Genomic DNA, 22,210 nt, shown 5'->3' with positions numbered 1-22,210 from the left:
TCAATGACACTGCATTCAGGGGGCCAGGGCAGGGTCCTGCCTGTGGCCATGAAGCAGCATGTGTCCAGCAGGACCTGGGGTGAGATCTTCACCCTGATCTCAGAGTTGGAAAGCTTAAACAAGAAGTCATGCCACTTCCTGTCCCAGTGTGGGACCTACTGCTTCTGATTGTCAGCTATAGGGTCACAGGGGAACAGATAGCAGCTATCTCAGAAGCACTGTTGGTCTTTAGAAGTTTTCCCAGAGTCACACAGGACAGGGAAATCCTTCGGGATCACACACACTTCTGCAGGGCCAACTACAGGTGACATGACCACACCTCTTTCCTAGGGAGTGGAAGGATGTTGCTGAGGGATAGATGGGTATCTCTACCTCTAGTGAAAAATGGCTCTAATCAACTTAGGTTATTTACACTTAGATGGTAACAGTGTAAAAACTGGAGTGGTTCTCCCCTACCTTCTAGCTGTGTAACATCTTGAAACATACGTTTTTGTGTTTTTTTTGCCTGAAGCTATATAAGGACGTTGATGATAGTTAGTGACAGGTTTCCTACTCATCACATGCAGTTATGAGACTCCAACTAGAACTACAGTGAAGATGCTTGCACTGCAGTGAGGCAGGTCCACAGATGAGGGGAGTCTGGTCTCCTGCACCCTGCCACTGCTGGCGGAGCCAGCAGCTGCTGAGCCTGCTCCTTCTGAGCTTTGGCAATTAGTAAAGTTCATTTAAAAAATCACAATCATTTTTAATAGAGTGAAAGCAGGTGCTAGCCAGCCAAGTGGCCCCTATGGGGGACCTAAGGGGTTGGGAGGCAGTGGAGGTTGGGAGGCAGCGACCAGGAGGAGCCAGATGCACTGGGCTGTGGGTCTGTGGCTGGGAGAACAATCTGAGAGAGAAGGCCTGATACCTGTCATTAGAGTTGGTACAAAAACCATTTCAACTCCAAAAATGTTGGAGGAAGATATGGAAGTGGCCGTCAAGATGGTGGTTGCAGGGAATGGAACAGTTGGAAACTCAAGTATGATTCAGCAATATTGCAAGTGCATTTTTACTAAAGACTACAAGAAAACCATTGGAGTTGATTTTTTGGAGTGACAAATCCAAGTTAATGATGAAGATGTCAGATTAATGTTATGGGATAATGCCGGTCAAGAGGAATTTGATACAATAATGAATGCCTATTATCCAGGAGCCCACACTTGTGTGTTTGTATTTTCTACTACAGACAGGGAATCTTTTGAAACAATTTCCAGTTGGAGAGATAAAGTAGTAGCTGAAGTTGGGGATATACCAACTGTACTTGTAAAAAGTAAGATTGATTTCTTGGATGATTCTTGTACAAAGAATGAGGCAAAAAGCTTAAAGTTAAGATACTACAGAACATCAGTGAAAGATCTAAATGTGAGTGATGTTTTTAAATATTTGCTGAAGGGGCGGAGCCAAGATGGCGGAAGAGTGATGGCGCACACCAACAGTCCTGGAAAACATAGTTTAATAAAAGTGGAGTTACTGTAGCCTCTGTAAGAGACTCAGAAAAAAACTGCAGAGGAAACTCTTCAAGATCTAGTGGATGTGACACAGAGGACCTACGGGGAGACCAAGGTTGCCCACTGACGAGCTGCGCCCTGCCATGGGAGCAGAGCCGCGAGAGTGGGGAAACAAAGGAGCCCAGCCACAGAAGCCCAGCAGCAGAATTTAAGCACCAGTGCTGGAAGGGGAGGTGAGGCAGGGACCTCTAGGTAACCAGAGACATTGGAAGGGAAAGACAGAATGAGGCCTGAGGTCCCACTGGGAAAAGTTCACCAGGCTGACTGGAGGAGAGGAAAAAAAAGCGAATGAATAGGGGGAACCCGCAGGGTCACTAGCCTCTCTCTCCACTCACATTACAAAACCGAGCAAGACAAAGAGCAGGCCCCATTTTACATATGTAAAACAAACTCAGTAACCTTGGCAACCCTGTGAAAGACTGCAGAGAAATTTGAAACCACACTGAGGGCAGAATTAACTCTTTGTGTGGCCCCAGGGGTAAGCAGACAAATACCCACAGAGGTCAGATTTCATACATATTCATCAACTACACTCAATTCCACTCAGCTATGTGGAATTACTTCCCAACTGAGTCTAAAAAAAAAGAGAGCGAGCGAGCGAGCCAGAGAACAATCTGGGTGAGTCACTTTGGGCCCACCTTTAACCCTGAAGAACCAAACAGAGCTCTCTGGCCACACCCATCACAGCCTCTAAGGATCCATCAAAGCAGACAGTCAACTTAATCTAGAGAATAGTATAACAAAGGAAAACACCGCAATGAAGGAAACAAAGAACACCTCCAAGATGCCAAACAAACGTAGAAACCAAGGCAACAAGAGCAAGGAAGACACTATGATGCCCCCAAATGAAAAAGACACCCCAATTCAAGATTATGAAGAAGATGAGATAGATGAAATGCAAGAAGCAGATCTCAAAAAATTGATAAGAACATTAAGAAGCTCTCAAAAACAAATTATTGAACAACAGAAATCCTTAATGGACAAGATAGAAAATCTATCGTGCGAAATTGAAATATTAAGGAGGAATCAAAATGAAATGAAACAACTAGTAGAACATGAAACTGTAATAGTGACGAGAAACCATAATTAAATGAAGAACTCAATAGATAAAATGACAAACACATTAGAGAGCCTTAAAAACAGAATGGGTGAAGCAGAAGAGAGAATATCAGGCTTAGAAGACAGAGAACAGGAAAGGAAACAATCAAACCAAAGAAAAGAAGAAATCAGAAATCTGAAAAATACTGTCAGGAATCTACAGGATACTATTAAAAAACCCAACATTCGGGTTCTAGGAGTTCCTGAAGGCATGGAGAGGGAGAAAGGATTAGAAGGCCTTTTTAGTGAGATACTAGCAGAAAATTTCCCAGGTTTGGAGAAGGACAGAGACATCCTAGTACAGAAAGCTCATAGAACCCCTAAAAAAATGATCAAAAGAGATCCTCACCACAACACGTTGTAATCAAACTCACCACAGTGAAACATAAAGAAAATATCCTAAAATGTGCAAGAGAGAAATGCCAGATCACTCTCAGAGGATCCCCAATTAGACTCACAGCTGACTTCTCATCAGAAACCCTACAAGCAAGGAGGGAATGGTGAGATGTAGCCCTGCTACTAAGAGAGAAAAAATGCCAGCGCAGAATATTATATCCTGCAAAGCTCTCATTTGTGAATGAAGGTGAAATAAAGAGCTTTCACAGCAAACAGAAATTGAAAGAATTTGTCGCCACTCGTCCAGCCCAGCAAAAGATGCTTAAAGATGTGTTACACGCAGAAACACAGAAACACGGTCACCAATAGGAAAGAAGGTAAAGGAATGAAACCTCACAGCAAAAGATCACAGGAAACTCAAAGCATATATGAGAAAATATCTTTGGCAAATGGCAGGGCAAAGTTACTACTTATCGATAGTCACATTAAACATTAAGGAATGAACAGTCCAGTTAAAAGACACCAATTGGCTGATTGTGTTAAGGAACAAAACCCATCTATTTGCTGCTTACAAGAAACACATCTTTCTTTTTTTTTCTATTTTCTCTATTTATATGAAAATAATTCATGCGTCATGCTAAATACATTATTTACCGTACAAGAACTTTGTTATTTTTGAATAAAAAAAAACGTTTGTTTTCGTGATTTTTTTTTTCTTTTTTCTTTTTTCTTCAAAGGAATCCATGCATTGTGGATCAGAAACTTCTGCCGGCTACACTGGCTGAATGTGGAAACCACTGATTTTTGCAAAGATGAACCTGACATTGATTTGCAAACCCCATTTGGAGGGCAGTATGGGGGTTACTTTATTTGAGTTGATTTTTTGCCACTTTTTTTTTGTTTGTTTTGCTTTGTCTGTCAATGTGCCTTCACTCTTTTAAAAAAATACACCACAATACGAATGGCAGGTTCTGGAGCTTTCTGTTTTGTTTTGTTTTGCCCACTTGGATCAAATGGTTTTGACAGAAAAAGAGCTGTACCATTATTTCCTTAACAGCTACTGTGCTTTCGTGACCGCCCGAGACCGCTCTTCCCTCGGGCACTTAAGACACAGCTTACTTTTTGCGTGTTTCCTTCTCACTCTCATTCTGCGTGTTGCGTGTTGTGTGTTTGTGTTTGTGTTGTGTGTGTGTGCCCAGGGCCCACCTTCAGGCTCATGGCTTTTGGAACTTTTTCTTAATTGACTCTAGAGTAGAATTCAAAGATTAGCAGCTTCCCTACAGACGCACCCGGTTTCCTCTCTCAGTCGCTGACACCTGACGGATCTGAACGGTTCCGTCAGTGTCCACCAAGCGAGCTGCCTCCAGGCTTCATAGTCACGAGGCGCACAGGACCAGAGGCCAAGGCCCCGTGCGCACTGCGTGGCAACGCCAAGGGCCCTCCTGGCACAACGGCATGCCCAGGGCCACGGGTACGGGTCGTCCTTCTTCCTAATCGCGTTCCTTTCTGCTATTCAGTGAGCCCAGCTGGGTGGGCGACCTGACTCTTTCAACCTGAGGGTTGGGCCTGCACGCTGGTCGCTTTGCACACGTGCCTTCTGCGTGCCGCGCGTGTGAATCCCGCGGCATCGCTGTGGACATCCCTGGGGATTTAGCCACACGTCTCTGACAAGCTGGAGGAAGCAATGGTAATGTTGGCTTTTTCGGTTTTGTCTTCAGATAATGAAAAGCTTTTGTAAAACGGCTGAGTGTCAACATGAGTTCTATGGCTTCAATCTCCTTTAAAAATAAAATTCTTAAGGGTCCAAAATAAAGGAAAGGGGGCAAATTAAAAAAAAAAAGAAGAAAAGAAAGAAAACCAAACCCCCCCCAAAAAAAAGTTACTGATATTGCCACAAATCATTACAAATCTCCTGACATGCTGAAACCAAATGGCCATAAGTTCAAAACAAATCAGTGACTTGTTTTCAATTTTTTTGTGGTTTCCTTTTGCTACTTCTGCCCCTATGCTGTCCGATTGGTGATGTTGTTCAAACAGGGCCTAATCCCCGCCAGGTGCAGGAGCGACCCGGCCGCCTCCTTCATTTCCTCATCATCGCTCTCGGGCGGCTTTTCCGTGCGTCTCTTTTTGAGGGGCAGCGTGTCGCTGGGGACCTTCCTGGTCTTGGCGACGTGCTGGCGCTTCTTGTGCTGGGATGCGTACCCGCTGTCCCCGAGGGCGTCCTTGACCTCCTTCTGGCTGGGCTTCCGGTCGTCCTCCTCGGTGTCGCTGTGGCTTTCGTGGCTCTGGAAGCTCCCTTCGCTGCCCTCGCTGCCCTCCTGGTTCCCCTTCGTGGCGAACTCGTAGTGGTCGTCGGCCGAGGAGGAGGAGGAGGAGGAGGAGGAGGAGGAGATGGAGTCGCTGGCGGGCGAGGTGCTCCGGGCGTTGGAGGACTTGGCACTGCTATAGTTGTGATCTTCCTTGGGGTCTCCGCTGACCACCGGGGAGCCGCACGATGGCTCGCTCTCAGTCCGCATCCGGCAGCCGCTGACGCCGTTCCTCATGGCGGCTGTCATTCCAATGGGAGTGATTGGCAGTGGCCGGACGCCAGGAAACAGCCCTCGGCTCAGAACCCGCGCTCCATTCTGTATCACTCCTGGGGGAACTTGTAGAAGGGCTCCGTTTCTCTTGAGGAACATGCTGCCTGGCCAGATAGGTGGACCTGATGTGCTTTGATATGCGTGAGGAGAGCTGGGGGGCCTGCTTAGCCCCTGTGGGGGTGGGTGGTAAGGTGTCTTTTTCAAAGCCTGAATTAGATTTTGTCTATACTCTGGGTCTATGCACCACAACGACCCTTTCCCAATACTCTGACTCCGCTCCTTGTCCACTTTCTTAAAACACTTATTCAACGACAAATTATGTCTCACTGAGTTCTTCCACCCAGTAGGCGCGTTTGCAAAATACGGGAAATGTTCCAAGATCCAGTTGTAAATATCCTTCACTGGCAGGCGCTTGGTCGGAGAGTCCTCGATGGCCATGAATATGAGGCAGCTGAAGGAGTAGGGCGGCTTGCAGTTGGGGTTCTGCCTGGCATCGTAGGGAAGGTCGGAGTGGGCCGGGGACGGGGGCGTGTCGTCGTCCAGCTCCTGCACGGGGCTGACGCTCCTCAGCACCGGCTCCACGAAGCTCTTCAGCAGGTTCTTGCTCTCGTGCAGCCAGTTCAGGTTGGTCAGCTCCTCATCTTCCATGGCCCCCTCCTCCTGTTTGATGTCGGGCAGGGAGAAGTCGAGGTCATCGTCTTCCTGAAGGGCCTTGGAGAAACCGCTGCCCCGGTAACACTGACTCAGTCCGCTGGGGACACTAATTCCTGAGCTTTCTGGCTTCTTACTGGGAGGCATGACTGGACCCATTTACGTGAAGGCTCCTGGCCGGAGCGGGCACGGGGGCTCGGGGGCGCCGCTGCCCTTCAGCGCAGCCGACAAACTTTCGCGGGCGCCCAGCGGGCATCGCTGGGGGGCCCCGCGAGGGACGCGGGGGCGCGGCGCGGCGAGGCCGGGCCGGCGGGCGGCGGGGGGCGGCCGCGGGCGTGGGCGGCAGGGGCGCGGGGGTCGCGGCGCGGCATGGGACCTGCGGCGTCCGCCGGGCGCGCCGCGCGTCCTCCCGCCGGACCCGCCGCTCTCCCCGCCCCGTCCCGCCTCCCGGTCGCCTCCGCCGCGTCGCGTCGGGCCGGGGCGCGCCGAGCAGCGAGAAATTGTTTCCCCAAGAAACACATCTTTCTAACAAAGATGCACACAGACTGAAAGTGAAAGGCTGGAAAAAGATATACCATGCCAACAGAAATGAAAAAAGAGCGGGCGTAGCCATCTTAATATCAGATAACATAAATTATACTACAAAAACTATTAGGAGAGATAAAGAGGGGCACTATATAATGATTAAGGGATCCATTCAACAGGAAGATATAACGATTATCAATGTATATGCACCTAATTACTTGGCTCCGGTTTATTTAAAAGACTTGTTAAGGGACTTAAAGGGAGACTTAGACCCCAATACAATAGTTCTGAGGGACTTCAATACTCCACTCTCACAGATAGATCAACAGGACAGAAGATCAACAAGGAAACAATAGATTTAAATGACACTATAGCCCAAATGGATCTAACAGATATCTACAGAACTTTTCATCCTACACAGAAAGCATTTACATTCTTCTCAGCAGTATATGGAATCTTCTCTAGGATTGACCACATACTAGCCCATAAAGCAAGTCTCAGCAAATTCAAAAGAATTAGAATCATACCATGCAGCTTCTCAGACCACAAAGGAATGAAGTAGGAAATCAGCAACTCAGGAATCGCTAGAGCAGGTGCAAACACATGGAGACTGAATAACATGCTCCTGAATGAACAATGGGTCATAGAAGAAATTAAAAGAGAAATCAAAAATTTTCTGGAAGTAAATGAGGATAACAGCACAACATACCAAAACCTATGGGATACAGCAAAAGCAGTGTTAAGAAGAAAGTTTATATCAATAGGTGCCTACATCAAGAAATTGGAAAGGCACCAAATAGATGAGCTTTCAAGTCATCTCAAGGATCTAGAAAATCTGCTGCAAACGAGACCCAAAGCTAGTAGGAGAAAAGAAATCATTAAAATCAGAGAAGAAATCAACAGGATTGAATCCACAAAAGCATTACATCAGCCAAATGTGGAGCTAGTTTTTTTAAAAAATAAACAAAATTGACACCCCATTGGCCCTACTAACTAAAAAAAGTAGAGAAAAGACCCAAATCAATAGGATCAGAGATGAAAATGGAAACATAACAACAGACACCACAGAGATAAAAAGAATCATCAGAAATTACTACAAGGACTTGTATGCCAACAAACAGGGAAATCTGTCAGAAATGGACAGATTCTTGGACACATACAACCTACCTAAATTGAGCCAGGAAGACATAGAAAACCTAAACAGACCCATAACTGACACAGAAATTGAAACAGTAATAAAGGCCATCCCAACAAAGAAAAGCCCAGAACCAGATGGATTCACTGCTGAATTTTACCAGACATTTAAAGAAGAACTAACTCCAATTCTTCTCAAACTATTCAGAACAATCAAAAAAGAGGGAATCCTCCCAAATTCTTTCTATGAAGCCAGCATCACCTTAATTCCTAAGCCGGAAAATGATGCAGCATTGAAAGGGAATTACAGACCAATATCCCTGATGAACATAGATGCAAAAATACTCAATAAAATTCTGTCCAATAGAATGCAACAACACAACAGAAAGATCATCCACCCCGACCAAGTGGGATTTATCCCTGGTATGCAGGGATGGTTCAATGTTCGCAAAAACAATCACTGATGGTAACTGCAGTACCCCTAATAGGTGTAATAATGATGTATGAGGTTTATTCTTTTTTTACAAGAATCAAAGAGAGAACTTTTGTTACACATTTGTATTTTTATTTTGCACTATTACTTTATACCTGACAGTTATTTTAAATCATTAAGCACGCCAGAAAACCACTACACATGGTGTTAATTGCTCAAATTAATCAGTTCTAAAACTTTCATAATTACTCTTTTGCCTCTGAAATGCTTAATTATTTTAAATAATATTATTGATCCTGATGGAATCATGGATGCTATGCATTTACTTTCTAATTTGCTTTTTTACATCATGGCTAGTTTTTATCATACATGCATAGCGGTGGAATAATTGCCATATTTCAGAGTTCCTCGGGTTTCCTTTTTCTTTTATCAGCCTATACCTATGAATTAAATAGTATATAGCATAGCCCATATAAGGCAATATAATTGTAGAAAACAATGTTAAATAGTTTCCTCTTTATCTGCCCAAAGTTGATAGCACACATGTACTTTTTCAAAATAAAGCTAACAGTGCCAAAAAAAAGGATGAAAAATGTTTCTCACTATGTAGTGAGGTTAGATGGTTGAGAAGCTGGCAATGTAACACTTAGGAAGAACTCAGTAATGCGTATTCCATTGTGTCTGTGACTTTTAGTAGGGACTTTTCTGAAGACCTTAAGAGTGAGAAGTTGCCCGTCAGCACTAATGTCATCTTTTTTTTTTTGACAGGCAGAGTTAGACAGTGAGAGAGAGACAGAGAGAAAGGTCTTCCTTTTTCTGTTGGTTCACCCCCCAAATGGCCGCTATGGCCGGCACACCAGGAGCCAGGTGCTTCCTCCTGGTCTCCCATGCAGGTGCAGGACCCAAGCACTTGGGCCATCCTCTACTGCACTCTTGAGGAACAGCAGAGAGCTGGACTGGAAGAGGAGCAACTGGGACATAATCCAGCGCCCTGACCAGAACTAGAACCTGGGGTGCTGGTGCTGCAGGTGGAGGTTTAGCCTAGTGAGCCGTGGTGCTGGCCTTACTAATGCCATCTTAAGTGTTGTACTCTTCCAGTGCAAGATACTGTACATTGTTTGCATCCTTTTCAAAACTTTGAAATTGTTATTGGTGACCTGCTGAAGTGCTCCCAGTGTATCATTAGTGTGCCTGTTTATCTGAAAACAAAATGAAGTTGTGGGGTGAGCACTTGTCTCGTACTGCACAGTCATCCACTGAACATGTAGAGTTGCTCAATTTTAATGATTACAAATATCATGTGTACTGTTATCATTGTTTAGGTTTCCCATACAAGAGAATTTATTTGCTAACAAAAACTGTCTAAAGCCACAGTGGACTCTGAAATATCATTCACCACATATCTGGGTAATTGGGTGGTTTGGCCATAATAATCTTTATGAAGTAGTGCTCCTTTTCTTCTGTTTAATTCATCGATAGTGGGATGTTAGTAAATGATCTTTTATTTTTATTTATTTTTTAAGGATTAGAAAATTTTTATTACTGCATGGGTTTTTGTTTTTATGTCACTCTCTATTCAATTCCCCATCATTTCATAAGCAATAAATGTTTCCATTTATGTTATTTTTTCATTTATTAAACTTTTATTTAATGAATATAAATTTACAAAGTACAGCTTATGGGTTACAATGGCTTCCCCCCCCATAACTTCCCTCCCACCCGCAATCCTCCCCTTTCCCGCTCCCTCTCCCATTCCAATCACATCATGATTCATTTTCAATTCTCTTTATATACAGAAGATCAGTTTAGTATATATTAAATAAAGATTGCAACAGTTTGCCCCCATATAGCAACACAAAGTGAAAAAAATATTGTTGGAGTACTAGTTATAGCAATAAATAACAGTGTACAGCACATTAAAGACAGAGATCCTACATAATATTTTTTTAATTAATTAATTTTCTATGTAATTTCCAATTTAACACCAGGGTTTTTTTTTTCTTTCATTTCCGATTATCTTTATATACAGGAGATCGATTCAGTATATAATTAGTAAAGATTTCATCAGTTTGCACCCACACAGAAACACAAAGTGTAAAAATACTGTTTCAGTACTAGTTATAGCATCACTTCACATTAGATAACACATTAAAAACAGATCCCACATGGGATGTAAGTACACAGTGACTCCTGTTGCTGACTTAACAATTTGACACTCTTGTTTATGGCATCAGTAATCTCCCTAGGCTCTAGTCATGAGTTTCCAAGGCTATGGAAGCCTTTAGAGTTCACTGACTTTGATCTTACTCTGATAGGGTCATAGTCAAAGTGGAAGTTCTCTCCTCCCTTCAGAGAAAGGTACCTCCTTCTTTGATGGCCCCGTTCTTTCAACTGGGATCTCACTCACAGAGCTCTTTCATTTAGGTCTTCTTTTTTTTTTCTTTTCCATGGTGTCTTGGCTTTCCATGCCTACAATACTCTCATGGGCTCTTTAGCCAGATCTGAATGCCTTAAGGGCTGATTCTGAGGCCAGAGTGTTGTTTAGGACATCTGCCATTCTATGAGTCTGCTGTGTATCCCGCTTCCCATGTTAGATCCTTCTCTCCCTTTTTGATTCTATCAGTTAGTATTAGCAGACACTCGTCTTGTTTGTGTGATCCCTTTGACTCTTAGACCTATCAGAGCCATCAATTGTGAACTGAAATTGATCACTTGGACTAGTGAGATGGCATTGGTACATGCCACCTTGATGGGATTGAATTGGAATCCCTTGGCACATAGTAAATGATCTTTTAAAAATAAACGATGGAGTAAAAAGAAAACTAAATTCTTTCTATATTTTTGTTACTAATAAATAATGCTTTTGTAAATTGGAATGGAAAACCACCTGTATGTATTGCAGTTATACCCTAAACTTAATCTAAAATATACTGCTTGATAAAAATTTCATGAGAGATGAATTTTATAATAAAAATGCATTTCAAAGCTAAAAAAAGAAACTACAGTGAAATTACTTGAACAAAGTCATACATGCAAGAGGGTGAGAGCAGTCACCACCCCTTCTGATTCAACCCCAGCCCCTCCATGGGGGGAGAATTGAGGGAAATATAGGTAAGAAGGAAAGACATAGGAATGGACCTGTAATCTATGATGGTGATCAGGGACCTGAGGCATGGCCTGGCACCCCCAAGAGCCCATATATTGGGCCTGTGATTATTGACTGAAAAAAATTGTTTTTTTTCCAATTCAATTTGGTGTGCTGGGTGTTTTCCATGAACATTTCTTTTCTGTCTTCCCTGAATATTGCGTAAATCATTGAAACTCCTGGCCTATCTCATCTACTCTTAGGGAAACTGGGGGGGGGGGGTGGATTTGGGTCTTTGTCTAGAATTGGCCTGAAACCATCATGGCTGTAAGGAACTTCCAGTGAAACCTGAGTGGATGTGATGAAAGTGAAAGGGGATAACCCCTGAGGAATTAAAACAAGGCCCCAAAATCTGGTCCCCTTTATGCTCCCTTTCCTCTTAGAGGGTGCTCTTGCCAGCTCCTTTGGGTCTCCCTGCAAAGGGAGAAAGTGCCCTTCCCTGCCGATCAGCTCTTAGGGGCTGCTTTTGACTTTGGGCTTCTACAATCATCTGGTCCCTGGACAGACACTCTTCTTGCTCTGCTCACAGTAGTGGTGGGGGGGTACAGACCCAGGAGTCTGGACCCTATAGGAAGTCAGGATCATGTAAGAAAAACATAGTATTTATGGATCCTTGGTCTTTTAGCAGCTCGGTAAGCATCATACCAGGAATGTTAATTGGGTGGAAAAACCTTAACTGCCTCCTGTAGAGAAAGAGAGTAGCAAGTAAGGGTGGGGGACCCAGTTCCTTTGCTGTCACTAGCCAGCAGCCCTCTGATGTGTGTCATTCAACATATCCCTCTCAGAATGGCAGTTAACATTTCATCATTAGAGAACTATTCCTCTGCGTTCTCCTTTCCTTCCCTTTATTTCAAGATTGGGGTCTTAATAGGTTGCTCACACAAATGTCCTGGGAGGAGCTGACTCACTTAGACTTCTGTTAGCAACTAACACCTTAGTGTGAATGTCTTCACCAATTTGTCTACTGAGACTCCAGGAATTCTAAACCCAGGGTGGTGGGCAGAGGTGGAAAAGGGAGCATTGCGTGGGGAGGGACAGGACATTTCTGAGCTCATTCCCTGCCTGGCCCCAGAGCACAGCAGCACCTGATTCCTGCTGGGGACCCTGGGACACTCTAGCTCCTTCCTGCCAAGGCCAGGACCACCATTCAGCTTTTTAAATTTTTTTTTAAAGATTTATTTAATTTATTTATTTGAAAGGCAAAGTTACAGAGAGGCAGAGGCAAAGAGAGAGTCTTCCATCCACTGCCTCACTCCCCAAATGGCTGCAATTGACAGAGCTGTGCTGATCCAAAGCCAGGAGCTTCTTCTGGGTCTCCCACTTGGGTGCAAGGGCCCAAGGATCTGGGTCATCTTCCACTGCTTCCCCATGCCATACCAGAGGGCTGGATAGAAACCAGCTCCCATATGGGATGCCAGCACTGCAGGTGGTGGCTTTACCTACTATGCCACAGCCCTGGCGTCACCATTCAAGTTTAATTTTTTTCCTAGCCCAAAAGGCAAAGCACTCTTTCTTTACAACTCACTGCCTTGCTGCAGTGCAGTGTCCAAGTTGTTTCTACTAGCTGTTGGTTTCTGAAAGGCTGCTTCTAGCAAAGGATAGAGGTCTGAAATGAATTATCTCAAGGGAGGAAAAGATGAAATCCAGAGGGGAAAATGCTTACTAGCCCAGGGATAACATTCCCATCCCAGAGACCCAGAGACAAGGTAGCCTTTGTAATGTTTGCAAGCAAAGCTTTCATAAGGCTCAGTAACCCAAGCAGCCACTCCCTGCATACAGTGGTTCATATTGTTTGAGGGGAGGGAGAAGGAGGGAAAGGAACCCAGACAGAAGAGGGCAGGGACTCGAGCCAGGCAGGTGACTTGTCCAGGGTGAAGGGGTGGGAATACAAACCTGGGTGGTGGCCTGAAAGGCCTAAGAGAGCAGTGCTGTATCTGAGCAGGCACATGGACATTGAAGGTTTTGGCTTAGGATAGGGTGGGCAACCTTATGACGGTTTCCATCACTCCCTGGTATGTGTTGTGAGTGACTTGGACCCCCAGGGGCTGCTGGGGTCTGTGTGTAGGTAGAAGAGACAACAAAGGAATTACAAAGGGCAGAGACAAGGGCAGAGAAGAGAAGCCTCTGGGCTCCACTCTGGGTACACAGTGTTTCCCAAGCAAAGGCTGGGAGGTCGCCTTTTCATAGTCTTGGCTCAGCTCCTAAAGGTACTCTCTGGGTAATCAGCCAGCATGTTGCCAGTGACTCATGGATGATTTAAGCCACTTGACAGAGTGGCTGACACACATCAGTGCACTGGGCTTGTTCTGGCACTCATTCACACTGCATCAAGCTGGGCTGCCCCTGAGAGCCTCAGAGGCAAACAGGGTGGCCTCAGAGAATAGCCAAGGCCATGCACTTACTGTAGAGGTCAGGTTCATCCAGGATCTCGGACTTGATGATCACCTCTATGATGCCTTCCAGCGTGGCAATGCTATCGCCTCACAGAAGGGGTCCCTTTTCCCCTCATTATTCACCCACTGGACAATGCCCAAGTGTGACTTTCCCAGAGAACAAAATCACCATGAAATATCTGGGACATTTGCAGAGCTCTTTCTTCCTTTGTGAGAAAAGGATATGAAATTGCTGTCTGACCTATGTTAGGACTGAACTCATCCTAGAAACCCCCTAAAATATGGACTTTGTATGCCAACTCTTATAAATGCAAGCCTCATTTTTTTTAAAAAAAAATACAGTTCTGTGTCACTTAATGCTGGGAACTTGTTCTGGGAAATGCATTGTTAAGTGATTTCTTCACTGTGCTAACATCATGGAGTGTACTTGCACAAACCAAGATGGCTACAACATCACTAGGTGACATGATCTCACAGGATCATGGTCACATATGCAGTTGTAGTTGACCAAACTACTGAATTGTGGCACATAACTGTATTTTAAATTTTTAATTGACACATAATAGTTGTATGTATGTATGGGGTAAAGGCTAATTTCAATGCACATATACAAAAGATAAGTGGCATAGTCACTGTAAGCCACTAGGCTTACATGACTGGGGGGGCAGTCATTCCACCAATTTCCAGCAAGATTAGCAAAGACGTCCAGCAGCGGACCTGCCAGTCTCAGCTGATTCAGCTCCACCCTTCCCCTCACTGGCCTTTCAGGTCTTCTCCAGCCGCAGCCCTGGACATGGTAAGCAGAGAGAAGACATTCTCATTGTAACTTTTCAGAAATCCTGATTCACAGGGCCTGTGAGCAGAAGCAATTGGCTTTTTTTGACAGGCAGAGTGGACAGTGAGAGAGAGAGACAGAGAGAAAGGTCTTCCTTGGCCGTTGGTTCACCGCACTGATCCGAAGGCAGGAGCCAGGTGCTTCTCCTGGTCTCCCATGGGGTGCAGGGCCCAAGGACTTGGGCCATCCTCCACTGCCTTCCCGGGCCACAGCAGAGAGCTGGCCTGGAAGAGGAGCAACCGAGATAGAATCTGCCACCCCTACCGGGACTAGAACCTGGTGTGCCAGTGCCCCAGGTGGAGGATTAGCCTATTGAGCCACGGCACCGGCCTCTTTTTTATTTATTTATTTACTTTTTTGCAATTGGCTTTTTCATGCTTCCAGGTTTTGAGGTGGTTTGCTAGCAACAATGGTAATTAGAACAACTAGCATCCCTCGACTGTGGAGCTCAGTGACCAGGTGGATTTGTGAAGAGGCTCAGTAAACTACACTGTGTCATGGACAGTTATTTCATTTTTATTGCCCAACAACTTAATGAAAACTATACACATTTACTGAGTTTTTACTATATGTAAATCATTTTATCAATTCATCAATTTATTTAATTAATTTAATTAATTTAATTTAGTTGTTTATTTACTTAATTTATTTAATAAGTTGAAGGTATCAATTTATTTAATCCTCACCACAATGCTGGAAGTAAATATTATTGTCATTCCCATCTTACAGATGGCAGAACTGAGACACAAAATGGTTAAGTAACATGCCAAAAGTTACATAGCCTGTAAGTGGCAGGGCTGGATTACAAACCCACACATCTGGATACAGTGCTAACACAGGGACTGAATTTTATCTAACAGTCCTGCTTCTTGTCACGTTGTTTCTTTCTGCTATATGGTCATATTTCATGGTCCTGTCTCTGAAACTAAAACAAGGGTAACTTTTCCATGGAGAAAATCTGGAGTACTGACTCAGATGTTATTCTTGCCAAAAAAAAAGGAGATGGGGGAATATGTGTTTTATCAATGCTGCTCTTTCAAGCTTTGCTTAGCCTCTGCTAAAAATACCAGATCAGAAGAGCAATCATTTTGCCAAAGGCATAATTAACCATTAAAATTTAAACACATGAAATTCTGTATCAAAAATACCTAAAATCACAAGATGGTCACCTCTTGTAATTTTTTTTGCTGAAATTAAATGGAAAATATGGGAATTTTATTACCTTAGAATGGTCTCTAACTTCTTCCCCACCTTCAACCTAATTTGACCTACTTCTACACTGAGTGATCATATCCAGCCCTCCTCAAAAGTTCTCCAAGACTCCCTAGTGCCTGCAGAGTCAAGTCCAAACCCATTATTTTGATGTTATCAAGACTGTCCAATATGGCTATTCTCTGACTTTCTAACTGCTTGCCCCATTATATCAATGATATACTCCGGAGGTGCTAGGTTCCCTCCACTTCCTCAGTTGCCACCATGGCCACTTTCTAAATCTTTGCCCACACTGTTTCCTTCCCAACCCCATGTCTGCTAGCCTTTCCAGTTTAGCTCAGATATCAGATCCTTCAGAAAGCTCTCCCAGGTCTGCCCCACTCTGAACTGGAATCAATCTCTTCTTGCCTTGTATTCCTAATCCTTTACTAAATCCATTATAGCATTGACCACAATTTGTTGTTTCTTCTAAATAGCAATGTATATGTCCCATATTAAACAGTGGTTCTTCATCAGATAAGCTCCTTCAGGACAAAGGATTGCACACTTCCACAGGGTTCCTGCCACCAGACAGCCAATGAGTATCTGATGAACTGAAAAAGCTGAAGATTGAATAAAAGTCAATAGTTGGCATGATTGGTTATATTACATCAGGACCTTTGTGCTTTTGATAAAATACTATGTGTATAAATTAAATGTTAAACTCTGCACCACTGGTTCTAAAATCATCCTTTTAAACAGCTGCATCTTACCTAACTGAAGTGTTTTGTAGCTTAAATTAGGTTATGTTGTTAGAATATGCTAAATTTAATTTTTAAAAATTTTTGAACACATTTTTTTAAACATGGCTCTCACTTTTGTGCTGACATGTGCTAGCAGATGACAAAACAAATGACTAGTATAGATGAAAAATTTGATAGAATGGTTTCTTAAAATGTACAAATGTTGCAAAGTGGAACCCAGAATACATACAATAAAGCCACACTACCCACCACTGCCATGATTAATTCACGTGATGGAATTAGATAAGTTCATAGATTTGGATATTTCATAGAGTACTAGTATATTCATGTGAAAAAGCCACATTTGCTATCTACTTTCTGAGGTCAATCCGGGGACACACTAGGTTATCACCTGTAAATAGAGATTTTTAGTCCTAATAATGTAATATTGAAGATATTTTGCCTGTATAATCTAATTAGAAACATTTTATAATTTATAATCAACCCTTAAGATTCCCTCCAGAGCTTGTAGGGATCTGCAAATCAATGAGGGAAGCTATGCTTTACTAGGCATGGACTAGGGCAAGGGTCAGCAGCCACATAGCCCTGTTCTGAGCTGACATTCACAGTGGCAGGAAAACCAAATGTCCCCAGCCCTTCACATAAGTAAAATAAATGTTAAAAAAAGAAAACTCAATCAAAAATTGGCAAATGACTTGAAAAGGTATTTCAGGGTGCCGGATTCTGTCCCCATTGCCCCTCTTCCAGGCCAGCTCTCTGCTGTGGCCCAGGAGTGCAGTGGAGGATGGCCCAAGTGCTTGGGCCCTGCACCCCATGGGAGACCAGGAGAAGCACCTGGCTCCTGCCTTCGGATCAGCGTGGTGCACTGGCCACGGTGTGCCTGCTGCGGTGGCCATTGGAGGGTGAACCAATGGCAAAGGAAGACCTTTCTCTGTCTCTCTCTCTCACTGTCCACTCTGCCTGTCAAAAAAAAAAAAAAGAAAGAAAAGAAAATGTATTTCTTCATGTGAAATATAAAAGTGGGCTATGCTCATGAAAAGATGCTTAACATCAAAAACTCAGTAACTAGCAGTTGATAATTGGATAGCCACATGCAGAAGAATGAATTTGGTTACCTTCCTACACCATATGCAACAATTAACCCCAAATATATTAAACACCTAAATGTAAGTGAAAACTATAAAACTCTTGGAAGAGGGGCTGTTGCTGTGTTGTAGTAGGCTATGTGCCCACCCACATGCGTCTTTGGTCCATATCCTGGCTACTCCTCCTCTGATCTAGTTACTTGCTAATGTGCCTGAGAAACAGCAGAAGATGGCTCAAGTGTTTGGGACCCTGCACAGACTAGCAGAAATTCTCAAGTACCTTTTCACAACTATTAGCCAATTCATTGAAGCTTTCCTTCAACTAGCTAGGAAAGTAGGATGCATGTGAGGTAATTTAGGTTAATAATGATGATCTCTACCATTTATGATAAACTTCACAGTTTGTCAAGAGGCTTGATATAGATATAGAAGAACCTGGGAATCTGTGAGATGTGCCTGAGAACTTCCCAAATCCCTCCCTGTGTCCTCTTTTGAATCTATAGATACCATTGCCCTAAAATTTGCACCATGGTGTGGTTGGTTGATCCAGACTCCTAGCATTTGAAAGAGTCCAAAGTTGCTCGAGGATGTGTTTTCTAGCCTGCCCCAAAATGATCTAGCTGAGTGGATGGTCAATGAAATGAACAGGGAGTTTTCTGGGGACAGAGTGTCTTAGTGGGTACTCAGATTTCTTTTTCTTTTTTGGGAATAGAAAAAGTCTGGAAGCTTGTAACTTGCCAAACATTTTTTGTGACTTGGCTTAGCAAATCTGGATGAAACAACAATGGATAATCAGCCTTTGTTATAGCCCACTAAGGTGGATTTTATAATATCTGGGTTATCTCATTGATTTCCAGCTAGAGTTGTGTAAAAAGGAATAGAATTCCATGTAAATGTAACTTTGACCTTAATTCAGATAAAGGTAGATTTAATATCAGTATATTAAGTCATCTATGTGTAATTGCAAAATGTAAATTGGGTAAAGTTAAATGAGATAAATGTGTCCAATTATAAACCTTCATATACTTAGCACCTTGTGTCCTATTGAAAAGCCTATTGAAAAGTTTCTTAACACATATATTCATAAACTGTACATATTTTAAAAATAATTCAACACTGCTTAAAATAATTAAGATTGAAATTCAATGTATTACCTTATTTAGAAAATGTTGTCTTAATTTGGAGGGTTTTTTTGACAGGTAGAGTTACAGACAGTGAGAGAGAGAGAGAGAGAGAGAGAAAGGTCTTCCATCTGATGGTTCACCCCCCAAATGGCTGCAACGGCCAGAGCTACGCTGATCCAAAGCCAGGAGCCAGGAGCCTCTTCCTGGTGCAGGGGCTCAAGCACTTGGGCCATCCTCCACTGCTTTCCCAGGCCAGCAGAGAGCTGGACTGGAAGAGGAGCAACCAGGACTAGAACCCAGTGACCATATGGTATGCCAGAGTCAAGGTGGAGGATTAACCTAGTGTGCCATGGCGCCGGCCCAATTTGAAGTTTTTAAAGAGTTATTTCAAAATGTAATTCAAGGAGATCAGCATAAATATTTGGAAACAACCCTAAATTTCTAATTGTGAAACCTGTTTAAAACTGCAACATCTCATTTTAATAGTTTTTGTTTAATTGGTGACTCTGTTTTCTAGCCAGATCCAGTAAGCTCTCTTCACTTTCCTATCTCTAACCTTTAAAATTGTTCAAAGTTAAGGGATGATCACATGTGCTAACACATATTTAAGTTATACAGTTTCCAACAGAGTTCCAGCCAATTGGATCAGATGCTGTCAAGCTTGAAGCAATGATTTTAGTGAGGATTATAGACACAGACTGTAATAAATGGTGACAATGCATCTAGGGGGAGGGCTAGCAGTAAGAGCCATTGTGGCCACAAGGCACCATGCAGGGTTCCAAATTCCAAGGCACCATGGTGTGGTTGTTTGATCCAGACTCATAATGTTTGAAAGAGTCCAAAGTTGCTCAGGGGTGTGTTTTCTAGCCTGCCCCAAAATGATCTAGCTGAGTGGGATGGTCCATGAAATGAACAGGGAGTTTTCTGGGGACAGAGTGTCTTAATTGATACTCAGATTTCCTTTTCTTTTTGGGAATAGCAAGACTGAAGGCTTGTTAGGAAGGAATCCCAATTCTTATGGGGAGAAAATCTCTTATTACTCATAGTCCCATTCTAACTTGTCATCTGAGTTTACCAGGGGGAGCAATATTAGCTTAGGTCAAGGCTTAGCCCTGCTCGTGTGTGTCTCTCCAATAGAGAGGCAAGATTATCAGGTCACACTCTGGCCACAGAAAGCCAAAGTGAGCTCATATTGTCTCCAGGCTCTCAGTCAATGGCCTTTCATAGTTGTCCTCCCACCTTTAAATCCCTCTGCAGTTTCTGCTATAGCTAAGCCATGGCCACAGGGACTCTGCCTTCTTGGAGAGCTGTTAGGTGCTGGATGATCACCAGTCACTCTCAGAGATCCAGTCTCCTTCAGGGGAAGGGATGCAGACCTTAGGGAAGTCTTCTGCATCGTTATCAGTTGTCAATGACAGAGGATGTATAGGAGTTTCAGGAGTTGACAGCAGAGGTCCAGATTTGGGATGGATTGATGGGGATGATCTGTTGAAACTAGAATTCTAGGGTGGGTGCAAAGGACACAGATTTTTAGCCAGGGTCATGGCTTTTGAGTCAGAGTCACTGATCAGTATAAGGGAATTGTTCTGGGTGGCAAAGAAATCCTGTAAATTTTAACCACACCACTCAGATAACCTTGGGGTCGAGTAATCCCCCAGCTGGCCAGCCAATATTGAAGGCAGGCCAGTCAACATCACAGAGTTTGGAGTTTACCTTGAGTGAGGCAGATGCCATAGTTCTCTGAGAATTCCAATGAGAAATTTTTAATCATACACTGTTGGGGGGTAGCTTAGACTAATTAGAACCCATTATTGATGAAATTCAGAGGGTAATCTTGAGAACAAAGGAAATCGAGAAGGAGGAAACTCAATCCCAGATTAGTAATAGCAGGTTGCAATGATCCACCCTATCCAGGAGAGAAAAAAGGAGTGTTAAGAGGATCTTTTTAATAGAGGTCCAGTCACTCAAGGAAGCTGTTGCTAAACCCAGGACAAGGACTAAGGCAAGCATTATGAGGGTAGACAGAAAGAAAGGGTGGCAGTATTTTGGAAAGGGACCATGAAACAAGAGGAGAGTAAACCAAAGTAGTCTTCTTGACCAGTATCCCAGTCATTCTGAGACCACTGAGAGAGGAATCATCATCAGGAATAATACTATCCTTACCCAGAATCCAGACAGACAGGAAAATCAGATCTTACCTTCTAGATCCAGTGGATAACGCAGCAGTCTCTCCTGACCCCTCAGGTGCTGGTGAAAAGGTTATAGGGCCCTGAATATCTCAGGGGGCACCTTTCTTCAACAATTAACCAAGCCTGGGTGAACTGGAGTGAGACTGGATCCCCCATGGCTAACTCTATGGGACCTCCATGCATTGTAATGAAAACAAGTCACAGAGAAGCACCACATAATGAGAACTTGGAATGAGTCCTCTACTAGCTGGCAGTTGAGAGCAGGATAATTAGCAGGCTAATAAAAAAATCTCTTGACCCCAAGGAGAGGCAAGGGTGAAAGTTTTAAAGCTGAAAACCTTAGTTGTATTTGAGGGAGAAAACAAATGGGAATGAGGAACAGTGGAGTAACATTTGTCCATTATTGTTCTACATGACAACTGCAGGTGCTGAATGTACTGTCAAACAGGATCTAGTAGGGAGACTTCCTGGAGCCACAGCCTGGGTTTCCAAAAGTCCTGGAGTTGGTAACACGGTGGGTTGTGTGTGTAAAAATGGACCCATTGGGCAATATGGAGTCAAGTCAGTTTCTCCTGCCACTCAATACAAAGGAAATAAATATTTGAAAGGTGTATGAGTAAACATGAGTCATATAGCTAATATAACCAGTCTATAAAAATGGAAAGAAATGATGCTAATCTATATAATATGCCCTGCTGTAGCTTCCAGGTCATTGTAGTTTGTAGGAAGATATACTAATAATGCTAATATTAATAATATGCTAATATTTACATATTTAATATATATAAATACACAATATATTTATATATTTATTATATAATATATAAATACATTATTATATTATATATTGTTTTATTAATTAATATTAATAGTTATATTATTTTTTACATCAGCAAGATAAGTATTTTTTCTCAAATAATGCTCTTTCTCAAAAAATGCTCAGAAACAATTCTGCATAAAGGTTTTTTATCTGTGTCCATACTTAAAAGAATGTTTAGAATTCCAAGATGGTTGAATAAGGAAAAGGCATGTTGATTTTGACCAGGGAAAGATAACAGAAGAAAAGTGGAGGAAGTGCTTTTTCCAGGGTGGTTTGAAAAAAGTTTGAAATGTAACTTCTACGGAAAAAAAGAGAGACAGCATGCAACAGTGTTGACAATACAAACATGCAGCAGTGAGTC

At 43.1% G+C, this 22,210-nt stretch overlaps 1 protein-coding gene and 1 pseudogene across 1 annotated transcript; one reads left to right on the top strand and one right to left on the bottom strand.

Moving 5' to 3' along the window:
* The first annotated feature begins 948 nt into the window (after window positions 1–948).
* On the top strand, window positions 949–3,782 carry LOC133750487 (ras-related protein Rab-23-like; annotated as a pseudogene).
* Window positions 3,783–4,969: 1,187 nt separating this feature from the next.
* On the bottom strand, window positions 4,970–6,417 carry LOC133750410 (forkhead box protein N3-like). Its single transcript, XM_062180015.1, has one exon. The coding sequence runs from the start codon at window positions 6,368–6,370 to the stop codon at window positions 4,985–4,987; it is 1,386 nt and encodes a 461-aa protein (XP_062035999.1). The 5' UTR covers window positions 6,371–6,417; the 3' UTR covers window positions 4,970–4,984.
* Window positions 6,418–22,210: the final 15,793 nt, after the last annotated feature.

Source organism: Lepus europaeus, chromosome 21 (assembly GCF_033115175.1).
Source record: "Lepus europaeus isolate LE1 chromosome 21, mLepTim1.pri, whole genome shotgun sequence".
In the NCBI taxonomy this organism is placed as follows: Eukaryota; Metazoa; Chordata; class Mammalia; order Lagomorpha; family Leporidae; genus Lepus; species Lepus europaeus.
The sequence above is the reverse complement of the archived record's forward strand: the minus strand, read 5'-3'. Positions and strand labels throughout refer to the sequence as shown.